We start from the raw sequence: 16,580 nt of genomic DNA, 5'->3' as shown, positions 1-16,580 counted from the left end.
AATATTCGAACAATAAGTTGCTTCCATGAGAAGTCAAACACCCTTTTTTCGATTTCCACTAAAATTACAGAAACACTTGATCCAGTCTTGTTTGTAGATACCCCAGTGTAAGGTGTAAATAAAGAAAAAGACAAAGCGTTGCAGGTCGCAAATTTTGAAGACCTCGTAACCACCACTGATAGATACCGGCTCTCTCATAAACCTATCATAGATTAAGTTTGGCTGAGTGCAGAGCTGTTCTTAGAGTTGATGGTGCCCGGGAATAAATTAATTACAGTACTTCTCCCGACTCGGTACTCCTGTACTAAACGTACTCTTTTATATACTGCAATGGAAACCAGTCACGAAAAAACCGTTTCTGACGGGATAATTCAAGACACCGCTATAGAGTAATAAAATGTATAGCGGGCTTTTCATTTCGTATGCGATATTTAAAATGTTGTTTTTTGGGGTTTAGGAAGGGGGGAAAGGTACCTAGGCTAGGTTAGGTTACGTAATAATATATGCAATGTTTTTTATTCCAAGTGGGCAGCCCTCTACCTACGACACCCGGAGCAGCTACCCCCCTCTTGAACGGCTCTGGTTGAGTGGCAGCTCTGGTCAAATATGATTAATGAAAATACCCTATGCCAAAAGGTTATTAACTCTAATTAGAGGTAACTACAAGTACTGTCGGAGAAAGCTTGGCGAGGGCTCATTCAAGTTGTAACTTCGAGATCTAAAAACGATCTACGTGAACAATCGATGAGATCTAAGGCGTGTTAGAAACACATACTTTCGTCTATGAGAAAAATTTTGAAATATTATATCTTTACTTTTAGAAACTAGAAAAAAAAAAATCAGATTTGAACTTCTTCTTGGCCATGGGAATGTTTTCTGTTCCCTTTTGTTGGCTCCAGCTTCATGGTACTTCAACGCAACTTCATTGTTCATCTTACAAACTTGCGACATTACCTGAAGTATAAAGGCTTGGATTAAAACAGTAGCTTATATAGTAGATCACCAATTAAATATTATTTGACTACAATTCTATTTTGATATGGGATTTTATTTTAAAGTGGCCACCAAATAAGGATATAAAATTTAACCAATTATATTTGATTTTACATTTTTCCCCATCCAATCGTCACCGCCGTTGTATTCACCCGGTTTACACAAGAAAAGCACAATATAGAAGGCACACCTAATTTAAAGTTGGAAACAGAAGAGTTAAGAAGATAATATATTACTGTTCATATTGTAGTAAGAAATGGTAAGATCTTTCTTAAATTCTTCATAACCGCCTAAATATCTGTTAAAGAATAGGCAATGAATTTTCGTTCTAGAAGTCCTTGTTTGTTTTCAAGCAGGCATAGACTAGTTCCACCAGATTGTGGTTAACCTGCATAAAATTTAACTGAGTAAATACTTGGACAGATGTTTAGTGGTGAAGCACTTCTGAAGAATTCATGCTAACAAAAGCAGTACAATTGGATTCCTAAAATTTATGCTATGTCTTATGGTCTCATAGGCTATAATCATATAGGCTATTTTTATAGGGGTGTGGGGGGAAAGTTTGGTAATTTTTGGTAAAATTCTAGTCATGAAATTTGCCTACATGACAGGTCTATACCCATTGAAATTTTGACAAAACAACATTTTACCTTAATTTTCAGTTATCAGTTTCTTTTTCTCTGGCTTTAGCTCTGAAAATGCAATTTCAAATATTTGATCAGAATTTTAAGAGATATAAATAGTTTATTTCCAAAATTTAGGAAATTTATTTGCATATCTTTAAAGCCTTATAAATTGGGATTGAGCAAAGTTGTGAAGCTGAAAATACACCATTCGATGCCTTTTTTTCGGCTTTTTGAGAATGAATTAAGCTTTTAAATTGGTGATGAAATTCAGCCCCCCCCCCCTCTCTCGGATATAACTAACCTAACCCTGAATGTAACTATATAGGGGGGGGGGGGCGGAAATCAAACGAAGATAGAAATTCTTATTATAATCTTTATACGCATAAAAAAAGGAATCGACTGGTGTATTAAATATATTCCAAAATAAATAATATTATTTGGTAGAACTTTACCAAATTCATTTCTGACAAAAATGATTATTACCCTATATTTGGAAAGAGCATAAAAGAAGGCATCAAGTGGTATGTTCACTTTATTTGTAAGTCTATAATATGATTTGGTAAAAATTTACCCAAATATGTAGGCCTACCCTGAATTGGTACATATTGCAATGGAGGTAAAATTAAGTTCTGACAAAAATGATTATTATATTTGGAAGAGCAAAAAAAGGCATTGAGTGGTATATTTACTTTATTTGTAAGTCAATAATATGAATAACAAAAAAAATTACCCTATAATTTAGCTAGGATGAAAGTGAAAACATCATTTGATGCCTTTTTTATGCTCTTTCACATTTCAGTAATTGCTTTTTTTGCGAATTGCATCTTGAGCTCTTAAAGGGGCCCCAAAGGTATTTCATTTGGTAAATATTTGGCAGTTCATATTATTGACTTACAAGTAATGTAAATATACTGCCCTTTGCCTTTTTTTTATGCTCATTACAAATATAGGCTAATAATCATTTTTCTGGAAATGAATTTTACCACTGCCCCTATATATATAAATTCAGGGTATATATTTGCACATTAGGGGGGTGGGGTAAAGTTTATTTCTGATGCAAATGAGAGGCAAGTTTAAACTTTACCCCCACCCCCAACTTGCAAATATATACCCTTAATTGGTATATATAGGGATGGGGGTAATATTCATTGCCAAAAAAATAATTATTATATTCATAATATTCAGAAAGCATAAAAAAGGCATTGAGTAGTATGTTTACTTTATTTGTAAGTCAATAATATGAAGTGCCAAAAATTTACCTTTTATTTTTCTAACCACACAAAGAAGTTATCAACACTAGTTAAGTTATTGAAAAGTTGTTAAAGACATATCACTAGTTTATAAATAAGTTGTTCAAGAATAATATATTCCAAAATACTTATTTATGACAATTCAAATCTCATTTATTAGGCAAGTCAAATATAAACCATTTTCCTACTGATTTGAGTTTTTCAAAAACTTTGCTGTTGACAGTTCAGGGTATACATTTTCACATTAGGGGGGAGGGGGGGTTAAAGTTCATGGTAAATTCGCAGTGGGCCATATGATTTAACTAGGATGAAAGTGAAAACATCATTTGATGCTTTTTCATGCTCTTTCATAATTCATATAAAATACCTTTGGAGTTCCTTTAAGGGCTCAAGATGCGACTTGCAACAGAAGCAATTATTGAATTATGAAAGAGCATAAAAAAACATCAAATGATGTTTTCTCTTTCATCCTAGCTAAATTAGTGCCACCTAAAAATTTACCATTGAATCTTTAGTGAACTTGTATTTTTCAACATAGATAGGATGAAAGTAAATTTATCAACCTATGTATTTTTCATGCTCTTCCATAATTCAATAATTGCTTCTGGAGGAAATTACATTTTGTGTGCTTAAAGGGCTCAAACAGCCCATAGTAATGTAAAGTTTAAAAATATGTTTCTAAAAAAAACTGTCTAGGCCAGTGCAAAAAATGGGAAATATTTCAGTTGACAGAGTATTCAGATACCTAAGAAATAAACTTACCCCTAGAATCAGAATTTCACCCCAAATCCAAATATGACATCTATTGCCATTATAAATTCAATTTTAACCTTACTTAACCTAACCTATCCTTTCTAATCTCACTCAAATATATAGGCCATATTATATATTTCCCATACATTTGTTTATTAATTTTTTCACTATGTTTAAACCAGTTTAGCAAGATGATGCTTACAAAGGCACATAAGCTGTATCTAAAATCAGAGAAAGTGTATATCATATTGGAGGGTCTGTACAGGGCTGAAATGTCATATTTGGACTCTGGATATACTTTCCCTTATTATCAATAGTAAAAAAAAATTCAATATGAATTTACAGAAATTTTTCAAAAGATCTAGAAGTCCCTCATAAAATTACTTCAGTTTGGTAAAATTCTAGACAGGCTACTTTTTGCTATCTCGGAAAGTAGTTAGGGTACTAAACCAGCAGGCTGACAGTATAAACAATGTTCTGTTCTTTAATCAGCCCAAAAACAACTGACCCAGATATGATGTATACATTGCCTGTAATCTCTGTCACTCCTTCCTTTCATCCACTTTGAAATACATGCTAAAAGCAGCATTGCTGATATACAAAAGTCATTTTCCATCACTCACAACAATGAGCATCCACATGACATGCCAAAACAGTTTTCCAACTTGTACTTTTATTCACATGCTCTGACATGTCAACTGAAAGATTGGCATGGGAAAAAACTGGTTTTTCAACAGGGATCAGACAAGCATCTTAACATTTTAACCTTCTGATACTTGTATTGAAAACAAATAAAACTAAAAATATCAAAAAGCAACAGTAGTAACTAATAAAACTTCTTCTCTTCCAAACATGTGTGGCAATAAATCTATTCCTTTTGACTTTAGAAACTCATTCAGTTCTTTCAATGATCTGGCATAGTTGGTTCAAAGATCTTCCAGGATGCATCATTGATGCCTATGCCCCTCACACTATTCATATGCAACCCAAAAGCACCCACAACAATTCTGAACTTTATGGCAAAAAATTGGACATTAACTATCACTACTGTCACCAAAACTTGTTGCTGGCTTATTTCTACCTAAACAAAAGCAGACAATTTAGCTGCAAGTATTATTCCTATGCTTGAAAAAAGATGCTAAATTGAAGTACATCTGCAAACTTGAAAGGGAATTCAAAGTTCCAGACTAGAAATCTATTTGCAATTTCAGGCATGATTTTGTGATTTATTTCTTACATTTCTCTTGAATTTTGTCAGTTTTCCCCATAATACAACTTGCAATGTGTGGGGATGACATGACTAATTTTTCCATATTTAAAAGTTCTGTTCTGATAGGAGATTGTAGTCTTGTGGTTGTGCAGTGGGTTTGATCTTAACTTGGTAATATAAGACCTATAGTTCAAATTTACTTGTAGCAACACACTGTAGGTTTGTCTAGAATTTTTTCACTTCTTTGTTTGAAGTGTTTGCAAATTTTCTCATGGTGCATCATTGCTGCCTAGTCAACAAAAAAGTGTTCTAAATATGAGAGCCTCAAAAGTATCATGGTTGCAGCTACTGCTGCAACTATGACTGTCAGTTTTGTTTGTAAAAGTTCAGTTTGGGTTTTCCAAATTAAAAGTATTCATCTTAAAATTATTTGATTAAAACCTAGAAAATGGCATAGAAACTGCAAATGTGAAAAAAGTTGTTATTGAATGCAAAAGATTACTGAAACTTTAAAAAAGGTTGGAAAAGAGAAAATAATAAAATTTGAAGCAGACCCCTAGCATTATAAATATCCTGAATAAAACTAAATGAAATACTATTTCCTTTTATTTGTTTTGGCCAACTGTATGGCCACAATTCAAGAGAAAGGCTCCTGGCCAATTTAATGACATGATAGTCCAACCAGTTTTCTGTTTAGATATATAAAAAGTGACACTGTGCCCAGTTGGATTATTGAAAGCATGATTTTTATTGTAAAAAAAACTACACTATCCCTCACAACTGAACAAAATTTTATCTAATTGACAATAATTATTTGATACATTTTGAGAAAATTCATAATTGTTGAAAAATTCCTAAGCTAGATTAGCAAAAGTTAGGTTGTGCTTTATGTCAATAGCTGGAACAAACTGAGCTAATAGTGCTTCTGCACATTAAACAATAGGAAGAAAAACTACCTTTCTAAAGGAAAAATCAGTGAGGTTGAAGTTGTTTTCTTAATTTCATTTGGGGGTGTTGCTTTTTTGAGTGGGTTTCAGTTATTGTTTAAAGGCCCTAGTTTAGGAAAACAAAACTTTCAGGGATGGATCTACAGGCTAAAGTAAATCCAGGGAAGGTATTTTGATGTACCTACCTTCACTCCTCCCTCTAGAGGGTATTGACCTTAGATGACCTTTTAGAATCATTGTTTTATAAAAGTGAAACCTTATAAAATAAATCTTATGCTCAAGCATAAGATTTCATTCAAATGAAAAACAAGAATAAGTATTTTTCTGTTTCACAACTCTGCTTGATCCTTATTCATGAGGTCTCAAAGATCTGCAAATACATCTCTTAATTTGGAACAAAAAAAACCATTGATATGGTTTAAAATTTTACTCAAATAACAGGAACTATAACCAGAGAAAAAGAAACTGAAAATGTAGGTATAATGTTGTTTTGTCTAAATTTGAACAGGTATGGACCTGTTCAGTAGGCAAATCTCTAAGACAAAGAAATCAGAAGAGGGTTAACATAGTAGCTTGGCAATACCTTCCTAGAGTATGTTTTTTGCCCTGAGTTCATTACTGAAAGTTTCATTTTTCTTAACCTAACCACTTTCCAAGATAGCAAAAAGTAGCTTGTCTAGAATTCTAACCTCAGTTTTGCTGTGATGTCATTTTTGAGGGGTTTCAGACTGTCCTATAAATAACATTTTATTATTAAGACTAAGGACAAAAGGCAAATAATTACCATTTCTGAATCAGCTGCAAATGACTTTTTTTATGTGGTTTTAAACTTTTGGTTTCTATGGCCTGTTTTACCTTTTGGAGCCCCATTAAAGGCTCAAAATGGAATTTCCCTCAGAAACAGTTATTGGATTATGGATTATTAGTTATTGGATATAAGAAAAGGCATCAGGTGATATATCCACTTCCATTCTACCAAAATTATGCTGAAAACTGCAAATTTACCAAATCTTTGATACATCAGAGGCTATTTGTTAAAAATGGGTTTTTGGTAACACTAGAGGAGAAGGGCTCATTTAAAGGAAACATCTAAATAAAACATCAGTAGCAGCCTAGCCTACTATTAGATTTCTTATCTAATGCTCATTTTCTGTAAAAGAGTTGTTACCCTGACTGTGCTACCCATTATATGATGCATGAAGATATGGAAAAAACAACAAAGAAGGTAAAATTTTGTTTAGGGGCTTCTTGGTATCATGAACAGTTGTTGAGTTAGGTAGATGAAACTTCCAAGAATGAACCTATGGCCTAAAACATGGAAGGTATTGTCAAGTTACTATTTCTGCCTAGCCTACCTAAATTGTAAATAAAAATGTTTTACCTTAATTTGAGTTTTTAATCTCTTTTTCATTGGCATGAGATTTTGAAATGCAATCCCTGTTTTTTCATAAGAATTTTAAGCTCGTTTCAAAGATCAATTCCCAAAATTAATAAATAAAATGACAAAACTTTAAAAGATTATAAATCAGTGTTTGGTGGCAAAGGTATTGCACTCAAAACACTTCTTATGGCTCATTTGAGCAGAAGACCCATCTGGCAAGTTTTACTTTTATGACACAAAGATTGCTAGAGGTCAGTGCCCTTTGGAGGAAGAAAAAGTGGAGGTAGATGCTTCAAATACTTTTCTGGGTGATCATTAATGTTCTGGATGCAGTTCCAAGAGTTTGTCACCTAGCTCAACTACTCTCCAAGATAGCAAAAAGCCCTTAAACTAGAATTTTAGTTAAATTTCTCCTTCTTTCTTTTCATAATTAAATAAAAAGCATTTTTTTTTACTGAAAGTAAGGAGCAACATTAAAACTTAAAATGAACAGAAATTACTCCATATATGAAAGGGTCAAACATTAGCGTAAAGAGCAAGGCATTGAGGAGGGGACAGCCCCTTTCATAAACAGAATAATTTTTGTTTTAAGTTTTAATGTCACTCCTTACTTTCAGTTGAAAAAATCTTGTTTTTTTTTATTTAATTTCTGAACGTTTTGAATTAATGCAGGTTTTGATTTTGGCTCACTGTACATGAATAATGAAAACAAAATTTGCATGTAAATTTTATTTTATTTTTTTGGTTAAATGGCTTTCTCAAAAGTTGTTTAATTTTATTTATGAACGTTATTATTAGTAATAAATATATGTAACTTACAAATTAATTTACATAACAAACTTCTATATTCATATATTTTTAACATGTATATCAGGGGTTTTGCCCCCTAGTCAATACCTTGCTCTTTATGCTAAAGTTTGAATTTTGTTCCAATTCTTTAAAAATGACCCCTGAATCACGAAGGCTGTTAATTAGAATAAATAGCTTTTATGAAAGTACTAAAAAAGACTTTAGTGTAAAGAGTTAGGTATTGACTAGGGGGTGAATCCAATCATATACATATTAATTTCTGTTTTTTTTTTAATTTTGATGTTGCTCCTTACTTTCAGTGGAAAAACTTTTTTTTATTTCTGATCGTTTTTTAATAATGCTGGGATATGGTGCAACCTTCTTAGCAATGTCCCTTCCCCTATGAAAACTTCCTCGATGGAAAGATCCTCCCACTAAACCCCCAACCCACCCACCCCCCAGTATCAGAAAAAATCCCCCTGAAAACTTCTGTATACTTCCCAATAACCAATATTATATGTAAACATTGGGCAAAGTTCATAAGTTGCAGCCCTTCCCCCAGGGACTGTGGGGGATTAAGTCATCCTCAAAGACATAGTTATTATATTTTCTACAGTAGGGTTCTCTGATATGCTGAATCTGATGGTGTGATTTTCATTAAGGTTCTATAACTTTTAGGGGGTGTTCCCTCTTTTTTCAAAAATCAGGCAAATTTTTTCAGGTGTGTAATGTTTGATGGTTAGGATTAAACTTGATGAAACTTGGTGTATTTGAAATCAGCATAAAAATCTGATTCTTTTGATGTATCTATTGGTACCAAATTCCGTTTTTAGAGTTTCTGTTACTATTGAACCAGGTTGCTCCTTACTTATAGTTTGTTACCCCAAACTGTTTGATTCAGTGTAAAGGAGACTCTACACAATAAGAAAGATCTCAGTTGTTGTATAACAACCTAAATAGAAACCCATAGAAAATCCTGGTTTTCAGGGATTGATAGGCCTAAAATGGAGCTAGGGGGCAAAAAATGCTTTCATTTTGATGTCCTTAGTACTTCAATGGTAGGGTAACATGCCCAGTAGTTGGACAGATAATCTCCACTTCAACATTCAAATCACTATAATACCAACTTAGACAAATTCAGTGGTGAAACAATCCAATTTTTAGTTTGTGTAATTGAGATTTTACAGGGAATTAGCTATTGAAGTGGTGATTAGCCATATGACTACTGGGTATCCTACCCTAATAGTTTTCCCCTGACAATGCCCCCCCCCCCTCCCTTCTGGTGGTCTCATATATAGTCCTCAAATAAAATCTCTTTGTTAAAATTGGTTTGCTGAATTGATTTCATAGAACTTGTAAAAAAAACACTCTGTCTAAGTGATTTCAATAGAACTGTTGGTGTTAGATATCACTTTGTCTAAAGAACAATCTACACAAAAAATTTTGTCCTATTCCACTTTCTAGGGAAACTATAAGAGAAAAGTTGAGATGGCGAGGGCATATTATAAGATGGCAGATTGCCAAATATCATCCTTTTCAGCCATTGATTTAGGAGCAAACAAAAAGAAGGTTATATCCAAATGGATTGGGAAGAGGTCATAAGGAAATGGAACTTCTTGGGATGGATTAAAGAGGCTTTACCTTAAATTGTATCTTCTAATGATGGAGGTTTTAGGAACCTATAGATGTTGCTAGGAAGTGTTGACAAAAGTTCATTATACAGTTTTTTTTTATAGATAATTACTTCATATGTATATATAGGACAGTTGAGTATCAAAAACACTTCATCATCAAGGAATGTTTGAGGGTTAAGTAAGACCAAGGGCTCAGGCAATGTAATTTCTGCAGCTTAAATCTACTGGATAGTGGCAAACCTCTAGATATGTGACTGGCCCATACCAGCCATTATCTAGACAGTTTAAAGTTTAGGCCATGATACAACAGTAACTTCAGATGAAGGTGACAGGTGGTAGTTTGCTTACAGTGCTATAACTGAGTGTTCACACCTAGTAGACCCTGGTTGATGCTGCTTGCTTGTCCTACTGTGTCTATCATGGCCTATTGTTCTAGTCATAGTCAACCTTGATCTTGAAGCTACTAACTGATTTGGTAGACAAGGTAGATTTGCTTAGTGAGTTTTGCAATAGAATGACTTGGTTAGTGAAGAAGTTGAGCTTCTTGCTTTCTGCTGAATTCTTGATGCAATTTATTGCAGTTATCTTGTGTTATGGTGTATTCACTTTGACATAGTGGACTTGATTGTGCTGCTGTTCATTATATTGAATGCTAGTAGCTCAGAATCAGCTGCTGCAGCTCAAAAATCATTTACTTAATCAATACAAAAACTTTGGTTACTTTTCACATAATCTCCAGCAGCATTTATGCATCTGTTTCATCATTTGTCTAATTTTGTGTATGTCTCTGGCATGCAATTTTTAGGGTTGATCTCAAAGTCTCTTTTGCACCTGTCTTTTAATTTGTTCATTGGAGTAAAACGATTTCCTGCATGGAGCCTCTTTCAGGGGTGCAAACCAATGAAAGTCCAATGGGGTAAGGTCCGGGCTGTAGGGGGGGGGGTGGAAGGTTTTCCCAATCCTAGTTTGTGCAGTGTTCCTTGAGTTAGCAGTGTCACATGTGGGTGTGCATTGTCATGAAGCAAAATCACACCTTTGGTCAAGAGTGCTTTGTTTAAATGGCAGGCTTTACTTAATTTGTGAGGATATTGCTGTAACATTGGCTGTTGATGGTTCATTGATGTTCAAGATAGTCAGAATAAATAGGCTTCTATACTCTCGTCTCCATCGATTGAAAAGAAGGCACCCAAACACAGAATTTATGATTTTTACCCAAAATTTTAAAAGTTCTGCTATTTTAGATCAATTGCACTAAAAAAACATGAAATTAAAAAAAAAAAGATTTTGCTGTGTGAATATTACCTTAAATAGTATTTTTCTCTTTTTTGTAGTCTTAAGATATGAATCTACATGGTGGTACCTAAGTTACATCACCATTTTAAAATGAAATTTCTTTTCTTTCTTTTTTTCAAATTAACTTCTTTTTTAGGGTTAGGCTATAAATTGAATCAAAATAAAATTCGAATCTTTACACTGTGTTCTAAATAGAATAATAAAGTTAACTCATTTAAAAAAAAAATGACTAATGCATTCACTTTTATATCATTTGCTTTGTGAGCAAATGTTTGATTAGCTTTTGATACCATGGTTATAGATACAAAACATTGTTTCAGTTAAAACTACTTTTAGAACAGGGAAAGAAGGGTTTTTGAGTTGATTTTGAATTGAATTTATCAAGTATTTTGCAATAGGTTGCATCAAGACATGGCTAATTGTAGACAGAGAAAAGCCAAGACAGATAGTCCAAGTAATTGAGAGGCAAATGTTTAAATGGCTAGGGTACGGGTCTCAGACTGGTCCATTTTAGTACTTTCACTTCGTTTCCAGTATGCTGCAAATTTGTTATTGTGTATCCAACAATCTGATAATATATAGTAAATAAAAATTAAAAAAAGGAAAAATGATCTATGGCTTCGGGTTTATAGTATATGGTTATAGGTAAACAAAAATGCCCCTACTTTCAACTCTTGGTCCCTTAAAGTAGTCCTAACTCCCTTAAAGTTAGTTTTTCATGTACTAGTTTGTTATTTTTCTGCAATCTGCAGTCTAAAAAAAAACATAGAAAAAATTTTTGTTGCTATTTGATAGCTGAGATTCACCTTTATGCATCTCCCATGTTTCATTTTTGAAATTTGCTTTGTGATTTTTAAATTGTAAGGTATGTTGATGAGGTTTGAGGAACATGCAAAGGATGCTCCTATTTTATAAGCAAATCTGTATCATTTTCTAGGGAGAAGTCAATATAAAGCCAATTCCGGCTCAATGAAAAGGTAGGTCTGAAAATAATTACAATTATTAATTAGATATTGTTCTTCTGGCACAACAAGGGGACATAGTTGAAAGCTAAGGTGCCTTGGTTAGCATTGTATTCCAGCAGAATATATGTTTGTAACAAAAAGCCTGTTTTGTTTAGTAGACTGAACAAACAGATAATATATATTTTCTTTTTAGGCTTCTGGAGTTCAAGTAGCTGATGCATGCAAAATTGCATTTGAAAAAATCAAATCAAAGAAAGAATATAGGTATATCATCTTCTATATTAGAGAGGAAAAGTGGATTGATGTAGAGAAAACAGGTAATTCTATTACATAATTGTTGATTTATGTATTACTCAGCCCTATTCAGTAAATTCTGTGTGTTTGTCAACATCTAAGAAAATATGCTAATAAAATAAAAGTGTTGTCATTAGATTCTTTATTTTGTGTTCTTTCTGATATTGTGGTTGATTTTCTGACAATGTACCCCCCCCCCTCCCCCTAATGGTCCCTAATAATGTGTTTCTCTTTTATATTGTATCTTATGGTGCATTATCTCTTCTTTGTTAACTGGTTTTCCTGCATTCTTGACCTAGTGAAAAAGCTCTCTGCCATGAGATTTCAGGACAATTGTTGGATAAAAATATTATTTGAAAAGATTTAAAAATGTGGATAAAAATAGAAGCAAACATGACAATCGGATTGGTAAAAGTTTGCTGCAATTGTAAAGTATGAATTTCACTTTTTTAATGTTTTCTTTTAGTATTTCATATCCTAGGGCCATATCTGAGACCATAACTGCTGTCAGCAGATATTCTCTTTTAAATGCTGATGAATTCTTTATTTCTTATGTTATTTATTTCCTTCCTTGAATGCCAACAAAACAGGTTAGTCACTACCCTTTAGTAGTTTATACAGAATAGTGTGATATGTATAACTTTTTTTATGAAAGCAATATCTTCTATTTTGAATTCTTATTTCAAAAAGACAACAAAAACCCAAAATACACTCTGTTACTGCAGTGGATTGATGCTTTTCTTGGCAATACAGGGCCCAGGGATTGATCCCTGAGCTGCAAGGTTTTTCAACAGGCTTGCTACTTGTTCCTGTTGAATCTTTAGAGGTTGGTGAGTATGTAGTTCTGATTTTATCTCTTCACTTCTTTGTATACTATAAAACAGGTGATTACTAAACAGGCTTGCATGGGTGACTTACAAGAGTGAAAACTACCATTAGTGTTAAAAAAAAGAGAATCGCCTCAGTCTTCTTTCAGCATTATGATTAGACCAATTTGGTTTGATTAGTGTGATTAACAAAATTAGTGTAGTAATAAGTGTCTGATCTCAGTTTCTGAAAAAAAAAAAAAACAATTGAAAGTTTAAAAAAAATGCCAAATGCTAGATGCGTTGGTACTCTGTCCACACTAGTTTCAGTTTCCACTCTTGTAAGTTTTTCGTTCTCATTGTGCTACCTTTTAGTATTCTATAATACTCAAAGATAAACGGCTGAAAACAGAGAAATAACGTAATGTAAAAGAATCGAAATCATGAAAAATTGTTCTTTTAGCCTTCAAAATCCATTGGGAATACCAGGGTAGGGATTCTCAGGTCTCGGTCTTACCTGTAAACTTACTCTTGTCAGGTTATAGTATCTTCTGAGACATCTGTTTGATTCAAGTTACAAGTATGACTGAAAAGTTTGTTCTTGTACTTTCCAGAATATAGGAATGGGGATGATTGTCAAATATATTTGATGTCTCATTTAACTTTAAAGGTATATTTGATTTCATTTTTTGCTAATAGTTCTATAAGAAATGTGGGAAAAAATAGATATTTCAAGGATGTCTTTATCAGATAATTATATCAGTTGTCCACTCCATAACAGCTTAATAGCAAATTAATTGCTAAAAAGACAAACCTATCTAACATTTTTAAATAAAATTCATAGGACTCTGCATAGGAGACCAGACTGAATATTTTTGAAGGTTGGGCTGGTGCTTTAAAAAAAGCTATGTTTATGTACAATTTTCAGATTGTATTGTTATAGATTATATGTTTCTTCAAATATTGTTTTTTTGGGGGGAGAGTAGGGGGATATAGGTCCTTGCGTTCTCCTTGACTGATCTGCTAAAAGCCAACCTGTGTTACAATTTTGTATGTTATACAGCTAGCTTTTTAACAATCAAAAAATATTATTTTGTCCTCACTCTCTGTGGCCTTCATCACTGTTGCTTGTGTTTGGATCTATGAATCTGCCTTATATTTAAAAGCGGTGTGGACAGTTATGAAAATCTATATATTTTGGAGGGGGTCTCATATTTGAAGGACCTTGGATCATTAGTGTTGTAAGTAAATAGCAAGTGTGACTAAAATTATTGACAGGAGATATGAGGGGCAGCTAACTCGTTTATTACATGATATATTTGGTTGTTTAAAATTTTGATCTCGAAATTATGAATTTTTATTGTGTCTAGAGAAATCACTACCCCCCTCCTGCCTGGATACAATTTTTCTCTTAGTAATCAGAAAAATGAATTAATTATTTTATTTCAAAAGCCTTGTACTTGTTCCAAGAGTATTATACATATTCCAACAGCAGTATACTTGTTTAACATAAGTCTTTGGGACAGATCCACGTCTGATTGTAGAAGGGGCGCCGTCTGATTGTAGAAGGGGCGCGAAAAGTCGTTAAAGTTGGAGTCCCTCCTCTCTCCAAGTTCTAGATTTCAAGTTAATTTTCTGCTAGAGAAATCCTTAGTTGGGGGGAGGGGTGATGGGCTTAGTTGAATAATTTCGTTGTACTAGGTTATTTATGTGGTAAGTAGAAGTACAGTAAAGATTGGGTTGTCTCAATTGTTTGAGATGCATCTTGTGTGGATAATCTTGTAGGTGCAATATGTTGAAAACAGAAAAGATAATTCAGTTGTAATAGCTTATTTATGTGGCAAGTAGAAGTAAGTAAAGCTGAGGTTGTCGCAACTATTTGATATGCAGAGTATGGAGTGGAATGAAAAAATGTGGTGTTGCATTGGCACTAGAATATTTTCTACTTTTTTATAGGCGAAAGAGACGCTAGCTATGATGAGTTCTTGAAGAACATAATGGTCCTGAGCAACGGTGAGAGTGACTGCAGGTATGGTGTATTTGACTTTGAGTATACCCATCAATGTCAAGGGACAACAGAGGTTGGTTTTGTTTTTTATTTTATTTTATATTTGATACATTGAGATTTCACTATTTAACAAGTGCTGAGTCTAAAAAAAAAAAAAATAAACTTTACACGACTTCCAAAGCTAATTAAATGTCTATGAGTATTATCATAACAAAAATATTGACTTTCAATGCTGAACCCTCAAGCTTGGTCGGAATGATCTAACCCTTCTTAGATCCCGTTTAGCCGAAACCTCTTTCTTGACAATAGTTCGAATTTTGCTCAAAGGTTCGACTCCCCAGGTTTATTAAAACTCATATAGAATGTTCAAGTTTGCTCTGAAGCGTGCTATTCTTCCAAGGTATCAACCCCCTCTCCCCCCATGAAACCTCTTGACACATTCACTCATATGCCATTTTCTTATTACTAGAAATTATAGTGTCCCCACTGTAAATGAAATGAATACACCATTTTTCACTTCAGTGAATTCTTTTTTTTTTTTTTTAACTTGATTTAAACTTTTGCCTGTTCATGTATATGAACATATTCCTTTTATTTATACTGGACTGAGAGTGTGTAGAAATTATCGACCCCATTATTGATGGGGGTTCTATTTTAATTAGTTTTCTGCAAATATACTTAAAAAAATCGAAATTTTTTAGTTGCTTTAGTTGATCAGTTAGTAAAAAAATCTTTTGAACACCCAAGTTTCTGAATTGTGGTGCAGGATAACATTTTCAAATTACTAACTGCAACCTAACTTACCTTTACAGGGGTATGATCACTTATGCATGGAGGAAAATGTGTGGGGGAACATGTGGTTGAAGAAGAGATATTAACAACCACCCAAATAAACTTAACTAGATTTCAGTTTTAAGAAGCTCTAAAGAAAATTTACAAGATCCAGTCGTATGGCTTTCTGGCTACGACAATCCCCTCCCTTTCCTTGTAAGTGCTACAGGAATGATGTTTTTCTTTTGTGGTCCTATTATAAGTTGTTTTTTTATCATTTGACTTTATGTCAATTAAAAGAGAAAAAATCATCAAGAAAAGAGAAATAATTTTGCGACATGAGTTTAACTGATAAATTGGACTAAATAAACAAGGATAATCTATTCATGCAACAAGAATGCGTTTTAGTTTTTTGTTTCGATAACAGCTTGACGTTTCTATCTTAATAATACGATAATTTTTTGCTATTGTGTAAAATCTGAAAAAACACCGGTCAATTAGACTGTATCAAGAAGGAATGAGTCATTCCTTGTGTTTTATCATGCAAGTTTAACCCTCTGAAATTGCTTCTCGGACAGTAGATCGTTTTAGTCACGGATCAAAAAGTTTCTCCTTGGTTGACATGCAGAGTGAAAGTAAGTCCCTTGTGAATATTGTGGTTTAGTTTTTCTTGTCCTTTTTTTCAAATAATTTTGCGACATGAGTTTAACTGATAAATTGGACTAAATAAACAAAGATAATCTATTCATGCAACAAGAATGCGTTTTAGTTTTTTGTTTCGATAACAGCTTGACGTTTCTATCTTAATAATACGATAATTTTTTGCTATTGTGTAAAATCTGAAAAAACACCGGTCAATT

General features: G+C 33.2%; 1 protein-coding gene across 1 annotated transcript; it reads left to right on the top strand.

Annotated features, from left to right (window-relative positions):
• The first annotated feature begins 1,127 nt into the window (after nt 1–1,127).
• On the top strand, nt 1,128–15,079 carry LOC148956193 (cofilin/actin-depolymerizing factor homolog). The gene is made up of 3 exons (XM_089094442.1): nt 1,128–1,252; nt 12,035–12,158; nt 14,898–15,079. The coding sequence occupies exons 1-3, from the start codon at nt 1,250–1,252 to the stop codon at nt 15,062–15,064; spliced, it is 294 nt and encodes a 97-aa protein (XP_088950568.1). The 5' UTR covers nt 1,128–1,249; the 3' UTR covers nt 15,065–15,079.
• The last annotated feature ends 1,501 nt before the right edge of the window (nt 15,080–16,580 follow it).

Source organism: Artemia sp. Qi Xiang Cuo, chromosome 1, assembly GCF_049724085.1.
Source record: "Artemia sp. Qi Xiang Cuo chromosome 1, ASM4972408v1, whole genome shotgun sequence".
NCBI lineage: Eukaryota > Metazoa > Arthropoda > Branchiopoda > Anostraca > Artemiidae > Artemia > Artemia sp. Qi Xiang Cuo.
The sequence above is the reverse complement of the archived record's forward strand: the minus strand, read 5'-3'. Positions and strand labels throughout refer to the sequence as shown.

Coding starts and splice junctions, on each gene's coding strand:
- LOC148956193 (XM_089094442.1), top strand. Junction 12,159..14,897: donor GATTGATGTAGAGAAAACAG/GTAATTCTATTA, acceptor ACTTTTTTATAG/GCGAAAGAGACGCTAGCTAT.